Genomic DNA, 25,460 nt, shown 5'->3' with positions numbered 1-25,460 from the left:
AGTGTCCTTTATTCTTTTACTCCTTATGATCTTTGCTCATCACTTGCGTCCAGGGAATAGGTGTCCTCATCCCACAGTACAGACTGCAAAACTGTGGCTCAGGGAAGTCACCGGCCAGGTCATGCGGCCTTAGTAAATGATGCACAGAGGTTCAGCTCCAGGCCAGGCCCTCTCTGCGGATGGCTTTGCAACTGTCAGGTGCCAGTGAATCCCAGGGGACTTGTCAGTGTGGAGATGCATGGGACACCCTGCATCCCTAACCAGCACCCCGGTGGTGCGACCTGCTGCTCCCTGCACCCCGCTTTGTTGGGGTGGACTCTCCTCTGGACTTATCTCCTGTCCCAGGTTCCTACAGAGTGGCATTGGCTTGCTCACCCCATGACTCCACTTTGAGGGCTGGAACGTTGGTGCCATGCTCAAGCCTGGTGGCATACAGGAGGCTGTGCTCTGGTGGGGGTCACAGTCCAGCAGAGAGTGGAGTGTTAGAAAAGGAAGGTTCTGGAGGGGTCCTAAAGCAGCTCTTAAATGCTTCTGCCCTGTTTCCTGGGTCACTCACACCTGCCATCTGAGTGTGTGGATGTCTAAATGCAGGTGACTCTGAGACCCTGGGGCAGGCAGGGGCACGGGGAAGCTGTCGTCCATACCCTCCCTCCCCCGTCCCCTGTGTCTGCAGATTTATTTCTGGGAAGCTGAGCGGCGGAACCTCACGGAGCGGGTGAAGACGCTTTTCCTGGCAGAGAATGGCATGAAGCTTAAGAACCTGACCGGCTACACCACCTACATGGTCAGCGTGGCAGCCTTCAATGCCGCGGGGGAAGGGCCGCGGAGCACCCCCACCCGGGGCCAGACCCAGCAAGCAGGTGGGGGAGACCGGCTGGAGGGGGAGGGGGCGGGGGAAGCCATGCTGGGGAACAGAAGAGGGGTCCCCTGGCCCTGGCTTCTGGGCTCTTGTGGGAAGTGGGAGCAGCTGCCTGATCCCACCTGCTGAGACATCTGGGCTGTCCCATGGGATGCCCTCCAGAGTGAAAGAGCACAGCCCCGCAACGGGGGCCAAACACGTGATGCTCAGAAGGGAAGCTGTCTCCGTGCAGCCTTGGGAAGAGCGCTGTGTCCTCCCCCCGCCACCTTGCCCCTGTAGCCCACCTTGCCGAGGGCCAGTCCACACCCAGTCAGCCCACTTCTGCTCCCTGCCTGTTTCCACCAGCACGCTCGCAATGCTGGGGTCACACCAGTGAAGGAGGCTGCAAGGGCTCCTCCCAGAGGAGAGGCAGATCACAAGCACAGAGAATGATCCTCTGGTAGCTGTCAGTCAGTGAGCTAAGGACAGAGGCAGAGGAGGAACAGATGGCTGTTTTTTGTTGTGTTTGTTTGTTTGTTTTGTTTCTATCCTCACCCGAGGACATGCTTATTGATTTTAGAGAGGGAGGAAGGGAGGGAGAGAGACATCGAAGTGAGAGAGAAACATCCATGGGAACTAAACTCGAAACCTAGGCACGCACCCTGATTGGGAATCGAACCCTCGACCTTTTAGTTTACAGAATGACACCCACCTCACTAAGCTGCACCGACCAGGGCTGGACAGACGGCTCTGATAGGTTTGCCTGCAGAGGCATCACTGAGGGGTGACATCTGAGCTGACATTTGAGCGAGGAGAAGAGGCCAGCCACGGGAAGTTCTGGAGGAGGGGTGTCCGGGCAGAGGAAAGAGCAGGTGCAAGGGTCTGGAGGCCGGAGGGGGTTAGAGGGTCATGGAGAAAGCCAGGTGGCTGACAAGCAAGTGGGAGTCATGTTCTCCAGGGTCCGGGGGCCTTGGAAGGAAGCTGGGATTATCCAAGTGTGGTGACAGCCATCGGCAGGTTTAAGCAGCGGGGCGACAGGATCTGGTTTGTGTTTTTTAAAGATCGCTCTGGCTGCTGTGCATCAGGCAGCTGATGGAGGGGAGAGGAGGGAGGCCAGCGGGAGGCTGGGGAGGGCCAAGGACAGGAAGACGGGCAGGATCCTGCCGCCCACATGGGCAGCGCCTGCCCTCTGTGTAGCCTCCAAAGTCACTTTTCAGACAGTATGACACTTGATCCTTCTGGGAGCCCTGGGGTGGGCAGAGCAGGTGGTGCCCCTATATCACTCTGAGCAGTGGTGGCAGGGGGCGTGATGCCTCCCAGAGTCCCCCCGCTGGGCATGGGGAAGCAGAGGCTCGAGCCCAGACATCAGAGTTTGTCCTCAGCTATCATCAGTCCCCTCCTTTGCCTGTCAGAGTTCTGTCCTTGAGGATTTGAATACGAGCCTTTCTTCCTGACCCCTCCTTGCGTGTCTTTTCCAACCTGCTGCCTCCCATCCTGTAAATTTCCTTTTCTCTTAAAGAGACCACAAGGCCCGCGGAGTCAGTTCCTAAGTATTGTTCTCTTTGGGGACAAGCCCTGGCTCCAGGAAAACTCTTTCCCTCCGCCGGCTCCCAAGGGTCTGTCTGTCTGCCTGCCTGTCCTGGCCGTTCTCTGCTGGTGTCATCAGCCGGATGTGAGCCCCTGGGAGCCTGGAAGCGTCTGTCACTGTAACAGCAGGACAAAGCGTTCTGTGCCACGTCCCTCTTGCGGAGCGGAGGCAGGAAAGGCCCGCTGAGCTCGCCTTCCTCCTTCAAAGACTGTCCCTGATGCTGCCGGTCCCGGAGCTGGACAGAGCAGGGTCGGGGTTAGCTCCAGCTCCGCGGGGGTGGCCCCGACAATAATGGCCTGGTCATCCCGCCGGAGCCAACTCAGGATGCTGCCCAGTGAATGCTTCCTTCCCGTCCTCTCTTTCCTCCCCCGGAGAACCCCCACCCCCATGTTTTTGGGTTGCTCCTGGGTTCTCAGTCCAAGAAAGCATTTCTTCCAGAGGGTTGGACTGTCCCTGGCTCAGGCTGCTCCTTGACAGCGTGGCCTTTGGGCAACAAACCCTGGGTCCTGGAGACCAGAGACACTGCAGTTCTGGCCCCTTCTTGTTCAGTCCCCAGCTGAGGCTGAGACCCAGGCACCCCTGTCTTCTCCCTGTGCCCCCCCCCCCCAGGAAGCTGAAAGAGAAGCCCCACATGGTCAGCCTCCTCAGACACCCTGGGGTGGGACACAGGCTTGTCCTGGGCTCTTAGCCAGGGCTTGGGGCCCCTTGGCAGGGGGAACCAAGTTCTCCAACTTTAGGGAGAATTCTGGGACTCGGATGTTGGCAAGCGAATGTAAATGATGGAGTGGGGGAGGAGGGGAGGCTGATGGCCTCTAGCAACCCCTCCAGCTCGGGGGCCCTGCTGTCTTGGTCTCCCGGGGTCCTTACTCCGCCACCCCTGCGGGCTCCTTCAAGCTGAACAGGGCTGTCAACGTCCAGGGAAGAAGGAAAGAAAAACCCTGTGCTGTCTCCCCCCCGCCCACCTGCAGCCCCCAGTGCTCCCGGCTCGGTCAAGTTCAGCGAGCTGACCACAACCTCGGTGAACGTGTCCTGGGAGGCCCCGCAGTTCCCCAACGGCGTCCTGGAGGGCTACCGGCTGGTGTACGAGCCCTGCACCCCCGTGGATGGTGAGTGGGCTCCAGCGCAGCTCCTTAAACCCACCTGGCAGGGGCTCCCGGCTGGGGTCCCCCCGCCCCCCTCCACCACTGCAGTCCATGTGGCCAACGTCTCCCAGTTTATAAACGGGAAACGGAGGCCGGACGAGGGAAGGGGAGATTCCACAGTGAACCAACAAGTGGGGGGCAAAGCTGAAAAGCAGCTCAGGTGCCCTAAACCCCAGGAGGAATTTTTAAATTTGGTCTTTCCCATCCTCGATGGACAGGAGGGGAAGCCTGTGGGACATAATAGCACCCCGAGCTGGGCAGGTCTCTTTTGGGCCCGTGGAGATGGGGCCCCCCTGATGGTCCCAGCCTATGCATGCCCCACCCCCAAATTTAGGTCCCAGCCTCACTCTGGGCTTGGCTTTCTCTGCCTGTCGTGGAAGCAGGAGCCCCTGAGAGCCTCTCCTCAGAAGGATGCACAAGTTTGGGGGAGACGTTGCCCCCTGCTCCCTCTGCAGCTTTTCTCCCCCTGACCCCGGGCCCCATTCACCTAAGCTGCCCCTGCCCCACGCTGCCCACGGGCTCTGGCTGGGACCCTGCCCTGCTCCCGGCTCCCCCAGGTGGGTTTAGTCCAGACACCACGGCTGTGGCCTTAGAGAGGCGGGAAAAAGACGGGGCTCCCAGCTGCCTGCATCCAGTTCCAGAGCCCAGCAAGGCCTTGGGCGTGTGCCACCCTGGTGGCCAGAGGTGACCACCCCTGGGCTCACTCGTCCCGGACGTCTCAGCCTAGTCAGAACAAGGGGCGGAGCCTCGAGAATGCTAGGGGCCAGCCGTTCTGGGTCAGCCGCGGGAACAATGGCCCTCAGTCTTGTCCGCCCCACCTGTGTGCCAGCAGCTTCCGGCTCTGCAGTGCGCTAGGACAGGGCGGGGGGGCAGCCCCAGGAGATGCGGTCAGGCGCAGGGCCTGGGAAAGGGGCCATTTCTCCAGGGCAGGAAGGAGGGGACAGAGGTCATGGGGAGGGAACACGGGAGAATGGGACAGGCACTCACCTGTCACAGTGGCCTCCACCTGGCCTGCCCAGGAGGACCCAAAACACACACCTTGAGTGGTGTGAGCGCTATGCTCCTGGTTCTTTGTCCAGCGGGGTCTGGCCGCTGTAGCGGACTCCACACCCTTACACACCACTGTTTGCCCCGTGATGGCCCAGCTAGTGGGACCATCGAGCCCTGCATGGGACGAGACAGTGCCCAGTCTGGCACACGATGTCACGGCTCAGCCCTGAGCTCAGGTCAGCAGGCCTGGGGAGAATCCAGGACCCCCTTTAATGTAGGGAACACCAAGGCCCAGGCTGCTGAGGGGTTTGCTCAGAAACATCAAGGAGCAGGGAGGTACCCAGAGCCACTGTTCCGAGTCCTGGGGCATGTCCCCACGTCACCCCAAAGGTCATTTCATTCCTACGGGAAGCACCTCTTAAACACCCCCTGTTCCGTCACTCAGCCCTTGTTTATTCACCAAGGAGCTTGGGCACCTACCACATGCCACGTGCTCTGCTGTCTTGTTTAACCTCATAACATCTGGCCTGCGATGCTACTGACAGCCTCCCTCAGTGGAAGCACAAGCTGAAGCCAGGGTAGGGGACTTGCCCAAAGACCCCCGGGGCCAGTGCTGGGTCTGAGCACAGCCACAGGCGGTAGAGCCAGTCTCCCAGGGGTGACGGGCATGCTTGGTAGACATGAGAGCTGAAAGCCAGCCCTGGCCTGCAGAGAGGCTGGCGCATGGGCCAGGGGGGCAGGGTTGGACCTATGTAACACAGCACCGACCCTCACCTCCTGAAAACCACCCAGGCCTCCCCTGTAGCTGCAACAACTTGGGGTGCAGTTGACAGGAGGGAGCTAAGCTTGTCCCGACTGTGGGAGCTGAGGTTGTCCCCGCTGTGGGAGTTAAAGTTGTCATCTGGCTGCAGGTGTGTCCCCTTCAACTCTGGGCTGTGCTGTCTTTACAGAAGTACTTCTTGAGAGATGACCCTTGAAATTCAAGTTCAGTGGGATGTATTATGGGGGAACAACAATGGGCTATGAGATATATTTGGTGTCCAATAGTCAAGTTAAACAGAAGGGTGTTTTTTACGCCCCAGGTGCAAAGGGCCCTGTGGTTATTTAATAGACAGTAGGTAGTTTTTCTTAAGCGTATTTGGCCGTGGAGACCTTGTTCCCAAGAACAGCCTGTAAGACTGTGGTCTGAGAAACAGTATGGGAGACACTGCCATGTGGCCAAGGGTGCCAGCCCTGCCTTCTGCCGTGGGGCTTCGGCCCTGGTGGCGTCTGCGACCCCTCCTCCAGGACACCGCCTGCCCCGCAGTCCCACATGCTCTGCTCCCCCTGCCCCCCCAACAGGAGTCAGTAAGATCGTGACGGTGGACGTGAAGGGGAACAGCCCTCTATGGCTGAAGGTGAAGGACCTGGCAGAGGGCATGACCTACAGGTTCCGCATCAGAGCCAAGACCTTCACCTACGGGCCTGAGATCGAAGCCAACGTCACCACGGGCCCGGGCGAAGGTAGGGGAGCCACAGGCCAAGGGGGAGCTGCCGCCCTCCACTCACACCATTCAGCCCCCCATGTGGGAAGAGGTGTCCAGAGCCATGCTAGAGCCTGGAGACACAGGGATGAGCAAGATGGGGTCCCTGGTGGGGCTCACGGGCCAGGGGGACAGCAGACACAGGGCCGACACAGGACAGTACAGGGTGGGGCCTGAGGCAGGAGGGGACAGGTGGATGTGGGAGAAGGTGGCTGGGCTGTGGAAGGTCACCGGTGACATCCAATGTTTCTTAGGGTGCCCTTATGTCAGAGCCACCAGGGTTCTTTTGACAAATGCAGGTTTCTGGGCCCCAGAATTTAAGAATCTCTGAGCATCCACCCTGGGAATGTACGTTCAAACAAGAGCTGAGGGGACCCTTCAGCACCCCTGTGAGAACCACTTTGGGGGACAGGGGGCAGGAAGATGACTCTGGCAAGGCTGAAGGCAGGGGCACCTGTCGGCTGCCTCCTTCCTGGACAGAGGTGACCGAGACAGGCAAGGTCGGGGGGAGGGGAAGAAAGGAGCCTGGCAGCAGTGTAGCTAGCAGGCCTGCGGCAGGAGGGGAGCACTGGGGACCAGAGAGGAAAGGGTGGCTTGGTTTGGGTTTGTGACACCTCTTGAGGTCGTCCTTGGGCTGGGGAAATTTTTCAGGGTGCCACCGTGTTTGCGGTTTAGCTCTCCCAAGTCCCTGTATCCCCTTCTGAACACAAAAGGCACCTGCCTCCCAGGCCTCCCTTCGTGAGAAAGAACACAGCCTGTCCCAGACTTTCCCTGAAATCCCTCTCCTCCCCCCCCGCCCCACCCCCCCACCACCACCCAGGCGTGGTCCGAGCCTCCCCTAACCGGCACCTGGCTGAGCCTGGCCTCTGGGAGGTTGGGCTGGGCCTAGAGAGGCCGCCTCTCCTTGCCTCTCGCCTGCGGGACAGGTTTGCCCTCCGTGCTGGTTCAGGCTGGCCACACGTCACTCTCTCTTTCTGGGCACTTCAGACTCCCCAGCCCCTGCTCTGCCTGGACTGACGCTGTCTGGCTCCGGGGCTCCCTTGGCACGGAGCCCACAGGCTGCCGGAAGAGCTCTCCCCCAGCCCCGCTCTGCCCCACACCTGCCCCCAGCCCCTCCCGTGCACCTCTCACCTGAGCCTGCTTTCCTGGGAAACAAAAGCCGGAAGGGCACTGTCAGGGCCGAGCAGTGGCATGGGGACAAGAGATGGCCATCTGGAGGACACACTGTTCTAACTGGAGGCCTGACGTCTCCCAGGCCAGGGCAGGAAGTACAGGGGAGGTAGGGGGCCCCGCCAAGGAAGAATGAGCTGCACCCTGCAGGTGTGAGTGGGGAGGGGTCTGGAGGTGGGGCGATACCCAGTTCCAGTGCCCCCCGCCCTCGGCCAGGCCATGGCTGCATGCAGGACACTCCGGTCCCGGAGGAGATGGCAGCTCCTTCTCTCAGCCCTGAGTTCTGTCCTCTGCAGAAGGGAACTCGGGGTTCTGAAAGCCCCCACCCCCTTCACACCTCCCTGGGGCTGTGTCCCACCCTGATCCCTCAGCTGCCTTTGCCCTGTGCCATAGGCAGGACACACGTTAGAGAAGGAAGGAAGGAAGGAAGGGAGAAAGGGAAGGAGGGAGGCCTTCCGAGGTCTCGGGTCAGGACTGGCTGTGGGGCGGGCAGTGAGCTGCCAGCCTCTCTTACTGAGTGCCTGGCCTCCCGTCCCCCTGCCAGCTCCTGTGCCCAGAGACCTTCCATCCGATGCGGGCCTCTCCGCGCCTTTCCCAGCAGGTGTCCCAGGGGCCACCGCCACTGGCTCGGCCAGCCAGTTACCCCCACTCTCTCCCTCGAAGCAGCAGGGGCCCAGCCCCCTCCGTCCTTGCCTCCTAGCAAACACGGCTGCGGTTGGAGGATTTCAGCCGGGAGGCAGGGAGGACATGGCCGTCGTGCGCCAGGAGGGGACATGTCAGGGGGTCCTTCAGCCCCCTAAAAGCAACCTCCTCCTATCATGGGCCTACTCCGTCATCATCACACCTGCCTTACTACCCCCCATCAAGCCTTGCATTCTAAAAGGTCTTTACAAACGGGGAAACTGAGGCACCCATCTAATGGTTCTGGGTTAGAACTAGAAACCCGTGTCTCCTGAATCTGCTCCAGGGGCCTGTCTAGCATCACCCCCCCGCACCCCACAGATCTCCTGCCCTGGAACTTGGAATTCGGGGGGCTGTAGGTGACGCAGAGGAGGATAGCCTCGATCCAGCAGGCCAGGTCCTAGAGGCGCTTCTCGGGGCTCAGCACGTGCACGGTTTCCAGAAACTCCGGTCCGGGAGGTGGTTTTGCAGCCCCACCCCTCCTGCCGGAGCCCCGGGAGACAGGCTGCTGCCCGTCCGGTTCCGTGCAGCCCTGGTCCCCCGTGTGCTGTTTGCAGGAGCCCCGGGACCGCCTGGCGTGCCCATCATCGTGCGGTATAGCTCCGCCATCGCCATCCACTGGTCCAGCGGAGACCCCGGCAAAGGGCCCATCACCCGCTACGTCATCGAGGCCAGGCCTTCAGGTACGCCCACCCCGGCGCAAGCGGGCTGTCCCCAGGGAGCGGGAGCCCAAGTCTCACTTTCTCCCTCCTCCCCGAGTAACCTCCACTGGGTGCACTTCTGTCTGCCGTCACCTGAGACGGCGCTTGTGCTCCTCCAGGCGAAGCGAGAGGTGGCCTGCGTGAGAGGGAAACAGGCCACCTCTAGCTGCGGTGCACCCTTAGTTGAGGGACACCCCAGAGGCCCCTGGAGAGCCGCACTCAGCGCCAGAGGGGACCCGCTCGGGTGGAGGGTCGCTCAGGAGGTCAGAGGAGCAGAGGGTTGCGGTCACATAGGCTTAGCACCCATGTCCTCCACGCAACCCCACGGACCAATGCCCCCTACCGAGGCCAGCTGTCCCCCAGAGGCCCAGCCGCCTCTTTAAGGCCGGTCTCTGCCGTCACAACGGTCTTGGCAGTTCCTGCTGTCATCCCAGCCTCTCCAGTCGAGCCTGAAATCGAATCACGAGAACTTCCAAAGCCATCAGGAGATGAGCGACTGATAAGTCGCTCCAAGGGGCTGCGCCGCACGCTCCCGTTTCACGGCCGCCACTGACACCTGCTTCTCTCGGCTCCCCTTACCCACGGGAACCCTCGGCCACTGCCAGCTCCCGCCGTTGCTAGGCTCCCGAGTTCAGCAGCAGCGCCGGAGTCGGCAAAGGCTGGAGGCTTGCTCGTGGTCGTCCATGGACCTGTGATGCGGCGGCTGAAGTTGAGACGTTATTTAAACAAACACTTTGCTGCCCAGCACGAGCAGCAAACAGCAGCCATGATGGGGAGTGGTCAGGCATGGCAGTAGCTGAGACTTCTAATGGGGAACATGGAAACCTCCCGGTGACAAACCCTTCATTCCTTGGGGTGGCCGAGAGCTATAGTCATCTCCATCGCAAACTGTTCATCTCAGTGGTTCCGGGAAGCAGCTACCGCCCAGTCATTGCCCCAGTCTCAGGCTAATGATCAGTCGCCAACAGCTAGTACACGTAGCGGCTCGGATCCAGCATGTGGCCGGAAGGTGTGCGTGCGGTTGGCTCTCTCCCCGCTCCAGATGGTCCCTCCCCGGCCCTCCAGCGCCGGCTGCCGAGTTGGCCAGGAGGCTGCCGCGAGCTTCTCCCAACTGGGGCCTGAGCCTGTTTATTCCACCCGAGTTGGCCGGCCAGGTTGCCAGGCTGTGGAATGTTGGCTCTGGGCAGGAGCTGGGTCCTGCTGATTTTCCACGGTTCCCTGGAAGGCCCGGCGTGGGACCTGGTGTTCTGGGTTTGGGGGCCATGAGTTGGTCCACACAGGTGGGATCAAGGACTGAGTGTAAGGTGAGGGACCAAGCCAAGGTCCCCTGAAGGCTTGGGACTCAGAGCGGGGGTGGGGGCTGGTGATGGGGACGGTGGGCAGTGAGGAAGGACCGGTGGGCCCGGGGAACACCTTGACTCTCTCCACGGCTGCTAGTATGGGTGGTCCTCTTCCTCACTCCGTACCCCTGGTGGTATGTGCCCCCACCCCCCGCATCTTCAGGATGTGCTCTGTACTGGGCAGAATCAGCTAAACACACCCGCGTTCTATGAACCAAGAGCAGCGGGCCAGGGAGAGATGCATGCGAGGCTTCCGGCCCACGGAACCCGCCACACAGATCAGCCCCCTCCCAGGGCTGGAGGCCAGAGCCACCGCATGGCATCCCCGCGGCTTCTGGCCTTGCCCTGGTGCCCCAGCCCTACCCTTTGTTTCTCTGTGGGGCGAAACAAGGCAGCTCCGGCAGCAGGGGCCCGGACGAGCCCATCCTGCAAGCCCTGCTTCAGCTGCTGATGGCTTTGGGCACCTTGCTGGGCACCCAGAGGGAGTTCAGTGCCAGGGGGAGTCAGATGGCTCTGGGCTGAAACCCCAGCCCTGCCTCGGGAAGATGGGTTTAGTTCCCCGAGCCTCGGTTTCCGCATCTGTAACACGGGTACGGTTCCTCCTTCCTGCTGTCGCTGTGGGTGTGAAGAGTAAAGCCCTTCAAGCCACGATGCTTGATGAGGAAAGAGTGTCACTGTTGGACAGTTACCACCACCATTATCATTTTGTGACTGTCATGAATGAGAGAATTCAGAGTGCTGGGAGGAAAATGGACTTGCACCCCAACACTTAGATTTTGAGGCACGCAGGGTTCAAATTGGGGCACGTAACGCCATGAAGAGGCCAGGAAGGAAAGATTGGCACTTATTTATTCCACACTTAGAAGATGCCTGGGCTCAGTGTAGGACTACAGAGACAAATCAGGCCTGATCCCTGCCCCAAGGGAAAGTCCCAGCCTAGCAGGAGAGAGAGGGAGGGGTTAAACCAAAGATGGGGTGTGTGGGAGGCACCCAAAGCCAAATAAAGGCGGCGGAAGGTGTGTCCAAGGGTCAGGACTCTGAGCCTTTGGTGACAACAGCAGAGAGCAGACAGGTCCCCGTGGTCGGTCGCCTTTGAACTGGAGAACCTGGACCGGAAGGGCAGGAAGGCAGCTTCGGCAGGCCCCGCCCCACTCTTGGTCCCAAATCCCAAAATGCTGACAGGGGTCACGGCACCTCCACTAGAGTTCTTGACTGGGGTGGATCTGTAAAAAAGTCTGGTTGGAAAACCACCCAAATCCATCCACCCCAGGGAAGGACCAAGCGGGAGCAGGGGACCTTGTGGGCCTGAAAGGCAGCTCTTGCCGGAAGGAGTTCAAAAGCAGCTGAGAAAGAGGGGTGCCTCGGGAGGGGGAGGCTGGTAGGGTGTGTCCAGGGCATTGCAGCCTCAAGGACCTTGGGTGACCTCTCTGGAGCAGGTCACAGGAGGGAGGACCTGGTAGCTCAGCCCATCGAGGTCTTTCTAAGGCCTCTGGACCCCTGGACCACATGACAAGGGAACTTGACCAGGGCCCAGGGGGCTTGACACTTCAGTTCCCCACCAGCACAAGCAGGAGGGCTCCCCCACTTTCCCAGGGCCAAGCCAGCCCCGTGAGCCTCACGTGAAGCAGAGTACCTGGCCAGGGCCCATCCCAGCCTGCACGGGGCAGAGCCATTGCCTTGATCTTAAGCTAATAAATTAAACTGGGGTGGGGAACCTGAAAGGGAAGTCAGGAGCTCAGAGGCTGGGATCAGTGCGGACAACAGGGGTGGAGTACAGATGGGGGTCCCCCCCAGCCCTCTCTGGTCCCTGTTTCCCCTCAGATCCCTGCTCCGAAGCAAGGACAGACCCCCCCATCCAGACGACTTGGCCAAACTCTCACGGGCAACCCCAATCCCTTTTTAGCCGTGAAAAAAGAAAAGTCTTCTTTTTGTCTGGTGCCACCATACTGTATGTCTCGAATAGGAATGGGGGCCAGGAACACAGGGCCTGGTCAGGTACAGGAGGGAACGCAGTACAATTAAGTCCTCGGCGACCACTTCAGGTCACGCTGACCGGCACTTTCAACGCTGTGGGAAGTGTAATGCGTGGGATTCGGCCAAAGCCTGCGGGGGTGAGCCTTGCTCCCTCTGGATGGTGCCATTGGGATGCTTGTTACAGTACTTTCTGCACAGTAGACATTTTTAATGCTTTATAGACATTCAGACAAAAAGACTAAAAGGCATCGTTAAAAAACGCTCCTGAGGACCGTGTGGGTGCCAAGGCCCGGGCATCGGTGTTGAGGGGCAGAGCAGGGAGCCGCAGGCAGGCAGGACGGGGCCTCCCCCTCACGGGGCGCCTCCCCCTCCGCGCTCTTGCAGATGAGGGGCTATGGGACATCCTCATCAAAGACATCCCCAAGGAGGTGACCTCCTACACGTTCAGCATGGACATCCTGAAGCCGGGCGTGAGCTACGACTTCCGGGTCATCGCTGTTAATGACTACGGCTTCGGCACCCCCAGCAGCCCCTCCCAGTCAGTGCCAGGTACGGGTCTGTCGGGGGGCGGGGTGGGGGTGCCCCTCAGAAGGCTGGGCGGTGGGGACGGAGGCCACGGAGCCCAGAAGCACTGGGATGGGGACCAAGAGGCACTGTGCTCCCAGTGCTCGGAAGCAGTGAGCCGTGGGCCAGGGCCTGAATCAGCGGTCAGCTGTGGAAGAAGCTGGGGACAATGGCTCTTCCGGGGTCCTTTTCAAGGACCCCAGAAGCCCCAATGGACTTGTGAACGAATCAGTGGGCCCAACCCGAGAGCTTCTCTGAGCTCGTCACCCAGGAGAGTCAAGGGCACCAGGCCAGAAACTGTGTGTCTCCATAGAAACCAGCCCCCAAACAGACAGAGTCAGCAGCTAGCAGAGCCCGGTGCCCAGGTGGGGTGGCTCGCCTCGTTCTTCCCATCCAGCCTGTCTCAGAGACCACCAAAGACTCCAGCCTTGAAACCCATGACCCTAAGTCTGGCCACTCACCGCCTTTAATCCTGGGGCCTCTTCCCTCAACGCAGAACCATAACCCAGAGCTCCTACTCACCAGGGGAGTTTCAAGCCCCCGACTGCCTCCCTTCCCCCACACACTTTCGCCCTTGCCCTGACGGTAGAGCCCAACGGTGGGAAATAAACACTTGAGCACAGAAATAGAAGCCAGCCCCTCATCGGAGTGGATTAGACTGCCTGGTACAGAAAGCATAGTACCAGGGACTTGCAAAGAGGGGGAGCCCCTACCTAGAGAGACATTTGAAAGAACCGCTCATGTGCACCCTGCCCACAACCCCGCTTTCTGCTACCAGAAAAAGATTCCATCCCAGCTAAACCTGGAGACACTCTGCCAGGCCCACGACAGGCCAGAGAAGCACACTTCCAAGGCCAGTTTGGGTCTGCCCATCAAGGCAGGTCATGAGTGGCAATGGGGGAAAGGAGGAAGAGCAAGCACATCGCGTCCTCCTCCACTCCAGCCCGTGTCTCCGGCAGACATCACTCACCAGTCCCCGACTCTCCCCTCCTGAGTCCAGAAGCAACCTCTGAACGATTTGCAAAGCAGCCCTCCAGGGAGCCCCGTGGATCCGAGCTGACACTTGAGTGCAACCTCCTTCCGAGGGCACAGACCCCGCCTACCCATGCCTGAGAGCAGGAGGCAGGGGTAGGGGCCTCGCCGGAGCTAGAGGTCTGGAGGCAGGAGGGGCCGAGCACCGCAGGCCTGACACCCACTCCGTGTTCCAGCCCAGAGAGCCAGCCCGTTCTATGAGGAGTGGTGGTTCCTGGTGGTCGTCGCTCTGGTCGGCCTCATCTTCATCCTGCTTCTGGTCTTCCTGCTCATCATCCGGGGCCAGAGCAGGAAGTACGCCAAGAAGACGGACTCAGGTGAGCCGGCCCCCAACGCTGCGGGCCGGGCTGGGCTTCCCCCTCGGCAGGGGCGGGCGGGGGCCTCTGTCCCAGAAGTGCACCTGCTCCGATAGGTGGAGCGGCCCAGGCTTCCTCTGCAACCTCCACCTCCTGTTTTGATTTCAGCTCTAACAAGGGAAAGAGGGGGCAGCCCAGCCAGGTGGGGAGAAGGGAGGTCGAAAGGGAGGGAGGGAGTGATCGATGTCACCTGCCCCCCCAGGGAACAGTGCCAAGTCTGGCACCCTGGGCCACGGGGAGATGCTGAGCTTGGACGAGAGCAGTTTCCCCGCCCTGGAACTCAACAACCGGCGACTCTCAGTCAAGAACTCCTTCTGCCGAAAGAACGGCCTGTACACCAGGTAGCAGGCTCTCTGCATGGGGGGGGCCGGGGGATGGAGGTTTGGGGGCCAGCAGTGCCCAGGTTTGGGAGGGCCACAGGGCCGGCAGTGCCACTTGGCCTCGCCCTGTCCTGGAAGCCGCTTTCCACCCCGGTAACTGGGAATGGGCAGCAGAAAGACTCAGCAGGGCCTGGGCAGCGTAACCAGGGCCCAGGGCCCACAGCCCAGGGGAGGGCACACTGGGGAGAAAGTCACAAGGAGGTGGGTACAAAGGCTTTCTGCCAATGACAACAAGGGACAAATAACTACTTAGCAAACCAACCAACTGCTATTTGAAGCCAGCTCTTCATAGGAACAGCCTGGAGCCATGATGTTCACTTGCCCCAAAGGGGAGACAACCCGGCAGAAGTAGGCTGGGCAGACACACCTGAGTGAGAGGTGCCGGTGGGGGGAAAGCTCCCCAGGTTACTGCGCCCTGCCTGTCCTCCTCCCAATTCCGGAAGGGGAGGGCTCTCCGAGTGTAGACACCTCTCCCTGGGCCCCCACTCCTGCCCGCTGTAGTTGCAGAACAGTTTCCTCTCACCGCCCCACGGGCCACACTCTCGGCCTCTAGGGCAGCCACCCAGCAGGGACGAGGCTGGTGGCCCACCCGCTCTCTCCTCCTGACTTTGCTCCAGCCCCAGGCCCTCCCAGCCCTACTCCCTGTGGCCAGCCAGCCAGGCGGCCCATTTCCAAGGCCAGGGGCAGCTCACAAAACTTCTCTGTCTGGTCCTGGAGGGAAGAGGCGATGTGTGTGTTCTTCAGGAGGATGGGGGGCCAGCTCTCACCCTCCACCGAAGCCAGCTTTCCAAAGAAAGGGACACTTGAGGCCTCAGTGGCAGGCCCAGTGCAGCCACCACAGTCTCGCCAGGCTGGCTCCAGGGCCCTGCCAATGGGACAAGAGGGCGTTTCACCGATGCCCACAGAGTACACGCACCGCAGCCCCCCGGAGTGACCCGCAACACTGGGTAGTTACAAACATCCTATTTGCACCAAAGGAGCCCCAGGCTCGGGGCCCGACCCAGGCACGGTGACACTGCCAGTCCCCCACTCACCCGCATGTCACCAAGGCAGCGTTAGCCTGGCACCCCGTTTTCTCTCTCTTCTGTGTCATCTGTTTGCCTGTCTTGTCTTCATGAAGCTGCGGCTCATGCTGCTGTTATTTTATCTTCCACGTACAGATTCGCATTGTTGATTGGACTGTAATCAGTGCAGATGCAGTATAGGTGTCAGAGGGGGCAAGGGTTGCTTGTGGCCTGTCCCCAGGTCATGGGATTATTCTCAGAGCAGCGTTGCTGCAGCAAACGGCCTCTGGCTCCTGTGTAGATGGCTGGGGTTCAGAGTCTCACTTCCAGAAAACCTCCCCGGAGCAGGCTGGGCAGGCGTTGGGGCGTCAGGCCCTGGGCGGTACCCGCCTTGTCCCCCGTCCTGAGTGCAGTCGTGGAGGACCCAGCCCTGCCTGCTCTCCAGCCTCTGGGTTCCCCTCCCACCACAGCGGGTGGCGTGCCCAGGTGTGCGACCCTGGGTGTTCCTCCTGACGCCTCAGAGCCAGGCTCTGACACACCCGGAAATGCACAACTTCCCAAAGGTGGGGCGTGACTTGGCCCCGGGAGCCACTTCTGGTCTCTGAGCACATCGCCAGGGAGGGAAGCGGGGCTCCCCCTTTCTCCCCCACCCCCGCATTTACTCTCCGAAGCTCACCTTGCGAGATGAGGAATCCCACGGGGAGTTGGGGGGCAGTGCCCGTCTCCAGGCCTCACCTGAGACTGATCCCCGGGGGCTCGGTGGGGCCCGGATGCCTTATTACATTTACTGTCAGGTGGCCCTAAAGCCTGAGGTCTTGAAACCACAAGTGGGGAATCAAAGTGCTTCACACCCCCCATTTCCCTGGCGCTGATGCAGGAGGTCGGTCCAGCGCCTTCGGCACCCCGAGCCTTGCCCACCCCAGGCGGGGTCCCCAGCCCGCAGTCCTCCTTCCAAGGCACAGGCCTGTGAGGAGCGGACACAGTAGGGCCAGGGACCCGGCGCCTTCGTGCCTCCAGGCCTCGCTGTGGGCTCCGGGGCCAGAGGGCAGGTGGCTCTGAGTGAGGCGCCCTCTCAGCCCGACTCCCACTCTCCAGGTCTCCGCCCCGGCCCAGCCCCGGCAGCCTGCACTACTCTGACGAGGATGTCACCAAGTACAATGACCTCATCCAGGCGGAGAGCAGCAGCCTGACCGAGAAGCCCTCGGAAATCTCCGACTCCCAGGTGAGGAGTGAGAGGGCCAGGTGCCCTGACGGGATGTGGAACAGCCCCTTTCCAGGGTGCTGGCCTGCCCGGGGGACCCAGCCAGGGTGGCCCATCACAGGGACTCCCTTCCCTCCTTCCCTTTATGGGCCACAGAGATCTAGGGGCCCCAGGAAACTATCCAGAAGTCGTATATGGGTCAGTTGCCTCCTCCCATGCTCTGCTCGGAGTTTGCACCCAGAGATCATGGGTCCCTGGAACCTTGATCATATAAGATACCCCAGGACCATAGTCCTCACGCTCTTGGGGATCACCCACACGCTCAGTCACTCAGTGGCCCTGGCCTGCAAGGCTCATGAAGGCAAGGAGAGGGGGGCTGACACAGAGCCGGAGAACCAATACACTGAGCTAGTCGGGGTCAGAATGAGCCCCAGAAATGAAGGCCAGGTGCCCGGGGGCCTCAAGGATGGGCCATGAAAGCTTTGGAGGTTGAGACCTGAGTTCGAATCCTGGCTCTGCTGCCGATGAGCAGGCTGTCCTGGATGTGGCAGATAACCTCTCCGAGCCTCAGTCTCCCATCTGTAGGTGGGCAGGGGCCACGACAGGCTCTCCCAGGGCTGAGATCAGGCAGAGAAGCTTAGCCCCGGGCCTGGCACACAGCAGGCGGTTCATAAATGTCAGCTCATAGATTAGGAAGAAGATGGTGCCTCTGGAGACAGAGCTTTCGAGAGGCTGCCGTTAGGTGGGCCACTTGGGGACACTGTCCCAGGCTCAGGGGAGAGGGGGCTGAGCGCATTCCAGTGGAGTGATGTCACGGCCTCCCACTCCATGCCTTGGCCAAGCCTGGTGGTTGCCGAGGAAGGTCCAAGAAAGGCCACTGTGTCCCACGCCCTGGACCTTTCTGCCTGGCCCTGGGAGAGGACAAGAAGGAAGAAATGCCAGCGGAGCTCAGGGTTTGGGCCGCGTAGGAGGTGCCAGCAAGCCTGGGATCCGGCCGTGGGCCCCGTGGGCCGAGGGCCTCTGGCCCACTGCTGTTCTGCTCAGAGCCAGGGTTACTGATGGGCTTGGCGGAGCCAGGAAGGCGGGAGCTCACAGCCCAGCTCAGCTGGCAGGGACAGAGACCCCAGCTTAGCCTGGCTTACACGGGGCCTCCTGTGATTCAGGTCGCAGTAGCTTGTGAGTATTTAACTCCTTGTAGCCACGTGGGTATGGGGACTTACAAGGCCGTGCTTCCCAGAAGCATGCTTTGTCGTCTTTCTCCCAAAAGATGGTGGTGAGCCCCCCGGTTGAATCCCAGCTCAGCCCCTGACTGACTTGGAATGGGGCCTCCCCTGTCTGTCCCAGGGGCTGGTAGAAGGAGTGCACTAAGCGAGAGAGAGGCCTGTGCAGTGCCGAGCAGGACCGCTGGCTCTGGAACGGTCCTTGAAAACCAGGCCTTTGGCTCTCGTGCCACCGCAGGTAGCCTAGGATGCAGGAGGCCGTGGCCAGAGCATCGGCGTCCTCAGAAGTGGGAGAGCCCAGGGAGACCAGCTGTCAGTCATCCACGCGCCCCTGGTCCCAGGGCACTGGCACGCTGTGCCGTCATTAAACGTGCCATTGTTAAAATATTGAATGGCTTTCACACCGGTTAGTAAAGAGCCACCACTCTGAGCCCCCGAGTGTCACCAAGAGGCGCCCAAGCAGGGCTGTGCCGGGTTCAGCGAGGGGAATGCAGGACCCTGCTTCAGCTGGCAGCCTGTCCCCTGTGCCTCCGCGGTCAAATCAGAATTTGTGCGTGAGCAGCGAGGGAGGCCTGGGTGTCGGAGTCTGGCTGGGGCGGTGCGGGTCCTCCGGTGTGTGCGGGGGATGAGCAGACGCTGATTTCTCAACGCTCATCTCTTGAGCTTGTACTCTGAGGACATGGAAGTGGTGGAGGCCTGGTCCTGCCCCCCAGGAGCTCCTGTGAGCTGGAGGGGACAGACGGGACACAGAACCGCTGACCTCCCTCTAATGCCCCCGTTACCAACATAGTAAGTAAACCCTGTGACCGCGAGGAGCCGCTGTGCGGATCAGTACGTGGATTGTGGGGTGTCCACTGTTGCAACTTTCACTCTGGGCCTTACGGGGTGGGGGTGTCGCTCTGTCCCTAAGGTTCAGGGGCCACGCAGGTTGGCCCCTCTGTGTCAGCTGCTCTGGAGGGTGACAGCCTGTCTTTGGTCCTCTGAGAGCGAGTTCTGCATATGCCTCCTGCTTTCCGTTCTAACTCAGACCACCCAGAACTCGCTCTCCAAAATCGGTGAGGGTTTGCCGGCCGGTTCCCTGTGATACGGCAGTAAACAAAATGCCGGTGCTTCTGCAAACAAGGCCGTCGGGGGGCCGTGGGGAAGGCTGGGGTGCTCGCTGTCCCCAGAGGGCGCAGGCGTGGGGGTGGGGGCTGCACCTCCAGGACTCTAGGCGGGAGCCACAGAGGCTGAGGCTTGTCTGCGGAACTTCTGCAAATGAAGGACGGCTTCGTTCTAACTTCGCTTTCAAAGTAAGAACCCAAGATGGGTATGAAATTTTCGTACTTGACACACAAGGAAATCTCAATGGGAGAGAAATCCCAAGCCACGGCACCTTCTCCTCATCTCCGTGCACGTCTTTGTGTGCCCTTGGCAGCCCCGCTAAGCAAGCTCATTATGGTGGAGTGAAGCCTGTGTGGGAAAGTGGGAAACCGTACAGGACAAGTCAGACTTTGGTATTGGACACCCAGTCGTAATAGCGAGCGTTCATGGAGCCCTAGTCAGGAGCCAGGACTAACGGCATGGATTGTTCCGGAATGACACCACTTATCCCTCTGGGAGGCCTGGTGGGTGTATCACTGTTTTCAGTTAAAGACAAGGAGAAGGGTGAGTCGGGGGGCGCCCCACACACAGCTAGGCTCCACCTCTAGGCCTCCCGCACACCTACTGTGCGCCTGGGAGGGGTGAGCACTGGGGTCTGCCCTCCATGGAGCCCGTTCCTTCCTTCCTTGGTGCATTTATTCAGCAACTGCTTGTTCTGCTAAAATGTACCCGACACTGTTTACATGTGGCGCCTACGGTCATGAACAACACAGGCTCTTACGAATATTGCATTATGATCTATTAGGGAAGACCACATGTGTGGAAATAATCACGTTTTCCCTTCTCATTAAAGTATTATCCCCACAGTAACTAACTTCAGGAGGAAAGTGATGAACAAAAAAAGGAAAGCCTTCTCCTTTCCTGTGGCACAGATAAAGCACTATGAGGAATCCTGGAGGAAGCTCACAGAGGGCTGCCTGGAGGAGGTGGCATTTCAGCTGGGCCTGGAAGTGTAAAGAGGATGGAATCATGCATACAAGGGAGGAGTGCAGGCTTGTGTTTGGCTGGAGTGGTGGTGGTGTTGTTACCTCCCTCCCTCTGTTGAATGTGTCCTACCATCTGTCAGTGTTTGCCTCTTGTCCATCTGGACCACAAGTCTTCCAGCTGCGGCAAGGCCTGTCTCCTTAGCCAGACCTACAGAGGCCCGGAAGCCCAGCTTGGGTCAAATGGGAAGCACACTGCAGGCCGGACAGAGAACACCTGGGGAGGAGGAGAAGCCAAGTGTTGGGCACCTGCTGTGCCGAGCCCTGAGCCGTATACATTCTCATTTAACACCTGACCTCCCTGCTGTGCATTTAACAGTTGGGGAAACTGAGGGTCACAGAAACAGAAGTCAGGCCGCCAGTGGGGATTCGAATCTAGGTTCCGCCGGCTCTGCAGTGGCGCCTGCTGCCACCTGGCCTCGCCCCACTGCCCGGCACACGGTGGGGGGGGGGGTGGTTAAGGAGGGAGGCCTTCGCTGACCCCAACCCCACCCCACCTCCCAGTGAACTCCGGGAGGCCCCTGACCACAGGCGTCTCTGACAGCTTAGAGCAGGCTCACATTGGCTGCCCCCTGACCTGTAAGGGCATAGATATGCATGTGACGTGTCTGAGCTGAAATTTTTAAAGGACATTTGTGAGAGATTTCCAGCTATTGCAGTACCAGAAGCACAGAGCCCTGACAAAATTGAGCCTCAAGGGGGTGACCAGTGAGGGAGACACTTGGCACGTCCCCCGACCCCACCTCTGATCCGCAGCCCTGCAGTCCCTGCAGGAGGGGCCTTAACTTGCCCAAGAGTAAGGGCGTCCCAGGGGACAGACTCATGCGATCTTCAGGCTAGACTGGGCACAGGCAGCACCTGGGACCACGGGTGAGGGAGGGACTCCTGCTTCCAGGCTCTGAAGGAGCTGCACAGGGTGACCTCCTGTCACCTGGGGCAAGATGTGCCTTCAGGACATCGTGAGATTCAGCAGGATGAGGTCACCCTGCCTGGCCCCAGGGACTCAACACTTATCCACAAGCCTGTATGGCACCCTTCCATCACCCTTCTATCGCCTGCTGAGTCTGGTGCAAGAATTCCAGCCTGTAGAAACCAGCAGAAAAGCAAAAGGCTTTCCTTTGCCCCGGCTCTTTTGTTCCCGTCTTTTCTGTGGGTCCTCCCTCCCAGGGGCCCCCTCCCTCTGCTCCCATTATGGGGCCTGGAGCCTGTAACCTGCCCCTCCCCAGACCCCGGGAACTGCTGATTGAGTGGCTTTGAGGAGCTGTTAAGAGGCCCAGGAGCTGAAACAGTTGCCTGATTGCGTGGCGGCCTGGCGGGGCTGCCAGTGAAAGGCCCCCTTTGTGCTGGGCCGGTTACTGGGAAGCTGCATTCAATTACCGAGGGCCATGTGAGAGTTGAAAGCCCAGAATCGGAGCCCCGAGTCCCCCCTGGCTAGCTTTCTTCTCTTCTCACCCCACCCCCACCCAGAAGAGAAACAGATGTTCACAGAGATGGAAGCGGGAGAGCAGTCGCTGATGCAAAGACCCCCTCCCTTGGCTTTGGAGAACTGGGGGGGGAGGAGGCAGACAGGAAGCGAACCCCCAGCCCATTTGGCTCCCAGCTCTTCCTTCTCTGCGCCCCCCCCCACTCCCCGCCCCAGGAATGCTGCCCCACAGAGTGTCTGGCACACAGTAGGTGCTCAACAGATGGTAACTGATTAGATGAATGGGCTTTGGGACCTGAGGGCCCCAGGAGGGCCAGAGAGACCAGTTCTCCAGCCTCCCAGACATGCCTCCCTCAGCAGGAAAAGGAAGGGGGGACGGGGGGGGGGGGGGAGGGGAGAGGCTGGGAGATGTCTGAGCAGAATCAGCCTCCTCCACCCCGGGGGGCCCCTTCAGATCCCTCTCGGAGGGGCTTTGAGGCCCCACCCACCCAAACCCACGCTCCCTCTCTCCCTAACAATACAGCATTCTTTCATTCATAGCTCATTTCACCCTGTGACCCACAGGGACCTACCCATCTTACAGACAAGGATGCTGAGGCCAAGTGAGCCACGTGACAGGTCCAAACTTACCTGGCTGGTAGGGAACAGAGTTGGAACTTCCCCACGCCACAGGCGCCTCCTACGGCAGACACTCCTTCACTCTGGGATGGGCCCGAAGTGATTTGGGGATTCCTCACCAAGGCGGAGGCCTGGGGCTGATCGAAGTTCTAGAACCTCTAGCAGTGATGCTAACAACTATCCCAGCCAGCTAGCGGGTGCCCTGCCAGAGGGACCTAACGTGCAGGGGGAACTGTGGGCACCCCCTTCAGCCCCACACACACGCACACTGCCCCTGCACCCAGGGGACCCCCAGCCCCCTGCCTCATGGTGTAACCGCAGCCGAGCAGGACCTCTCTGCCTGGGCCCGGGTGTCAGCTGCCCCCGCTCTTGGCATATGGGGCCCCACCGTCTGAGCTGGCCCCTTTGTTCACTCCTGGCCGGCAGCTGGGCAGCAGGCAAAGAAAGGGGCTCCCATTATTCTGCACTGCTGTCCTGAGGGGACCGGGCAGGGACTTCCCATTGTTTGGTCCTGGGGGTTTCTGCTGGGGGGGGGGGGGATAGGGGGCAGGGGCATGGGCAGGGACTGTGGAGGGGTGAGGAGGAGGAGGGGAGGGCCCAGAGGACATAAATTAGCGGATTGACTAGGGAGGGGAGCGAGCTCTCATTCCCCCATTCCCCGTCCTGTGTCCTCTCGGTTCGTAGGTGTGGGTTTTGGAAAAATCAGGCAGCGCTGGGTTCAAGCCCAGCTCACCGTTCCCTTGGGCAAAAGTCACTAGTCACAGCACAGAGGTGTGAAAATTCAGCATGGCAGGGCGAGTCCGTGTTTCTGTCGTCGGCATATAGTTGAGGATCTAGATGCCGTAAGCGCCCGAGTTTCCGAGCGCAGGTGCGCGTCCCACCTCCCATAGCTCCGGCCGCGTGGGCAAGGCCAACTCTCCGGTTTCTTTACCTGCAGAGCAGGACCCAGCTCATCATCCCGGACTCGTCTGTACTGGGCTCCCTGGGTTTCCTTGCTGCAGTATTTTTCCAAAGTATGTTTTATTGAGGTTGAGGAAATTAACTTACTGCCTCCAAGCAGGTGTTCCCCGGGCAGAGGTGAGGCCCCCAGAGCTGTCTTTTGTTACGGGTGTACTGTTCACTGAAATCAGAGTGCCTCTCTTCCGGAGAGTTCTAAGGGTGTTCCCATCTGCTGTCGTCTTAGTTCTCACAGCATTGCTGGGAGCTGGGGGTGGGGGAGGGGCGCACGGTATTTTTAGCTTCACAATTCAGATCCCAATGCTATTTTACTTTGCAGCCCAGATTGACTCTAGTCTCGAGTTGATTCCCCAACAGGCAGATGGCGTGCACGCCAGCCAAGGACGCCAAAGGACCGACAAGTTTAAGAAGGATTTAATACACTCTATTTCTTTTTGAAAAGCTTCAGGGTAGCCCTCGTGTGACAATCCAGGACGTTGGTGGCTATTTTTCTCACGCGTATCGTATAATGGAGTGTCGCTTCTATATTGGGTCACACACGGGTGAGCGGTGCCAGGAGCCTCTACAGGTCTTACAACCTGGGCCTGGCTTTGTCCCCAGTCACGGACACAGGAAGCCAGGCGCTGGTCCTAGATTGGAACTCAGTATATCGTGCACGAGCCTTTGCCTTAAAATGTAGGTTTGTTATTATTCAGGTATGGGGGAGTCAGCAGATCAGGAGCCCGCTGCCCCAGCAAAGATAGTTTGTTCCTCACAGTTCCCAAGAAGAAGGGACACCCGATGCCACACAGGGCCACACAGGGAAACACCAGGGTTGGGGGCCTTTATTGTGGTTCCCACAGGAAAGTCAAAGCTGAGGAAGCAGGCTTAGGCTAGTCTGAATAAATTTAGGGGCTCTGGGGTGTCGAAGGGCTGTCCCCTGTTGTCTGGTGCCTGGCCCTGGGGTGAGGAGGGACAGAGAATAGCGTCAGCATGTGACAGCCCGTTAGAGGAGGTGGTGGGCTGTGGGCTCTGGGTATAAAATCTGCTAACTGTCTCTAAGAACTGACCAGCCCTGGGCAGGGCCGTCCCCCCTGGGTCAGCAAGTCCCCCGGATGTCAAAGCATCAGAGATACCAAAAATAAAAAGGCACAGTTAACTCAATCTCAAAAACATTCTGCTCTGTAGAAGAAGCCAGACACCAAAGTCGCGTATTGGATGATCTCACTCGTGTGAAACCGCTGGACCAAGGAGACCCCTCGGAACCGGCAGTGGATTCATGGTTGCCAGGGGCCGGGGTCGGAGCCGGCTGGGGAGGAGAGGGTGGGAAGGGACTGCTAGTGGGCACAGGGTTGTACTGGGGAGTGGGGGCGATTAAATGTCTAGGAACTGGACCAGGCGATGGCTGCCCCCCATTGCGAGCCCTCTCAATGCCGCTGGAACGCACACTTTAAACCGGTTAGCTTCAGGTTGTGTGAATTTCACCTCAATGTTTAAAACGGTTCAGAATTCAGGGCTTCCGATTCCCTCCAAAAATCACGGGCTTTGGGCCACGATCTCCTCTGAAGGAAGCGAAGGGCCAGCCTAAGGGGGCAGGACGCCCTCCGGGCAGGGCAGGGGCTGAGGGGCCCCCAGTCCAGGGCCTGGAAAAGGCCAGGCGGACATTCAAGGCGGGGTTCCCTGTGCCTCGCAGCGTGGAGCGTGCCGACCTGTCCCCGCCCGGCCGCTGACTCCCCGGTTCTCTGTCCCCCCAGGGGAGCGACAGCGAGTACGAGGTCGACCCGAGCCACCAGAAGGCCCACTCTTTCGTCAACCACTACATCAGCGACCCCACGTACTACAACTCCTGGCGGCGGCAGCAGAAGGGCATCTCCAGGGCGCACGCATACAGCTACACGGAGAGCGACGCGGGGCAGCCGGACCACGCCGCCGTCACCAGCGGCGGCAGCGCCCAGCAGGGCAGCCTCTTTCGGCCCAAGGCCAGTCGGACCCCCACGCCCCAAAACCCCCCGAACCCCCCGAGTCAGCAGAGCACCCTCTACCGCCCCCCCAGCAGCCTCGCCCCCGGCTCCCGGGCTCCTATAGCAGGGTTTTCGTCCTTCGTTTGAGGCCGCGGAAGAGGAAAAGGAAAGACGGCACCCGGCCCCCCCCCCCGCCGCGCCTCCCCGCACCACCTGCCAGAAAACAAAAATGAAAACGAGCACCAAGAAACCAAGTCAGCTGTTCACCTCCTGAGTTTATTTCTCAAGGGATTCCAGGGCCAGCAAAGCCGGAGCGAGAAGGAGGGGGAAGAAAACCATGCGCAACCTGCGTGGCCAGCAGTTGGTCGGCAAACGGCGGTGGGGTTGGCTGCTCCTTCGGGGACCGTGCGGAGTTGGGGGTGCAGCCAGGGTGGACAGGCGCAGGCTGGGCCCCTGGCGAGAGGGGGGGAGCAAAGGCCAGGGAGCTGCAAGGCAGGCCTGACCGAGGGGAGAAGCTTCCGGAAGCCCAGCCGGCTGCCCCTCTTCTGGCAAATGCTGGAGCGCTGGGCCTGCTGCGGGCCGACGCGAGGCCAGGACGGGCATTTCTGCGCAAAGCTCACCTCCTCTGTCTTCACCCAACCACTGCCACCTGCGTCCCTGTCCCCGGCAGGCATGGATGGTCCCTGCTACCC

The 25,460-nt window shown here is 60.2% G+C and overlaps 1 protein-coding gene across 1 annotated transcript in view; it reads left to right on the top strand.

The window, feature by feature from the left end:
* The window catches only part of SDK2 (sidekick cell adhesion molecule 2), a 228,181-nt gene extending 203,147 nt beyond the window's left edge, over window positions 1–25,034 (top strand). The window contains exons 37-45 of the mRNA XM_090290506.1: window positions 674–860; window positions 3,395–3,532; window positions 5,900–6,061; window positions 8,490–8,615; window positions 12,332–12,496; window positions 13,720–13,860; window positions 14,102–14,240; window positions 16,379–16,505; window positions 24,562–25,034. Of these exons, the coding sequence (XP_090146632.1) occupies window positions 674–860; window positions 3,395–3,532; window positions 5,900–6,061; window positions 8,490–8,615; window positions 12,332–12,496; window positions 13,720–13,860; window positions 14,102–14,240; window positions 16,379–16,505; window positions 24,562–24,915 (1,539 nt within the window). The 3' untranslated portion in view covers window positions 24,916–25,034. The remainder of the gene's footprint in view (window positions 1–673; window positions 861–3,394; window positions 3,533–5,899; window positions 6,062–8,489; window positions 8,616–12,331; window positions 12,497–13,719; window positions 13,861–14,101; window positions 14,241–16,378; window positions 16,506–24,561) is intronic.
* Window positions 25,035–25,460: the final 426 nt, after the last annotated feature.

Source organism: Furipterus horrens, unplaced genomic scaffold (genome assembly GCF_987537825.1).
Source record: "Furipterus horrens unplaced genomic scaffold, mFurHor1.1.pri manual_scaffold_11, whole genome shotgun sequence".
NCBI classification, from domain to species: Eukaryota; Metazoa; Chordata; class Mammalia; order Chiroptera; family Furipteridae; genus Furipterus; species Furipterus horrens.
This window is presented reverse-complemented; position numbering and strand designations above follow the sequence as displayed.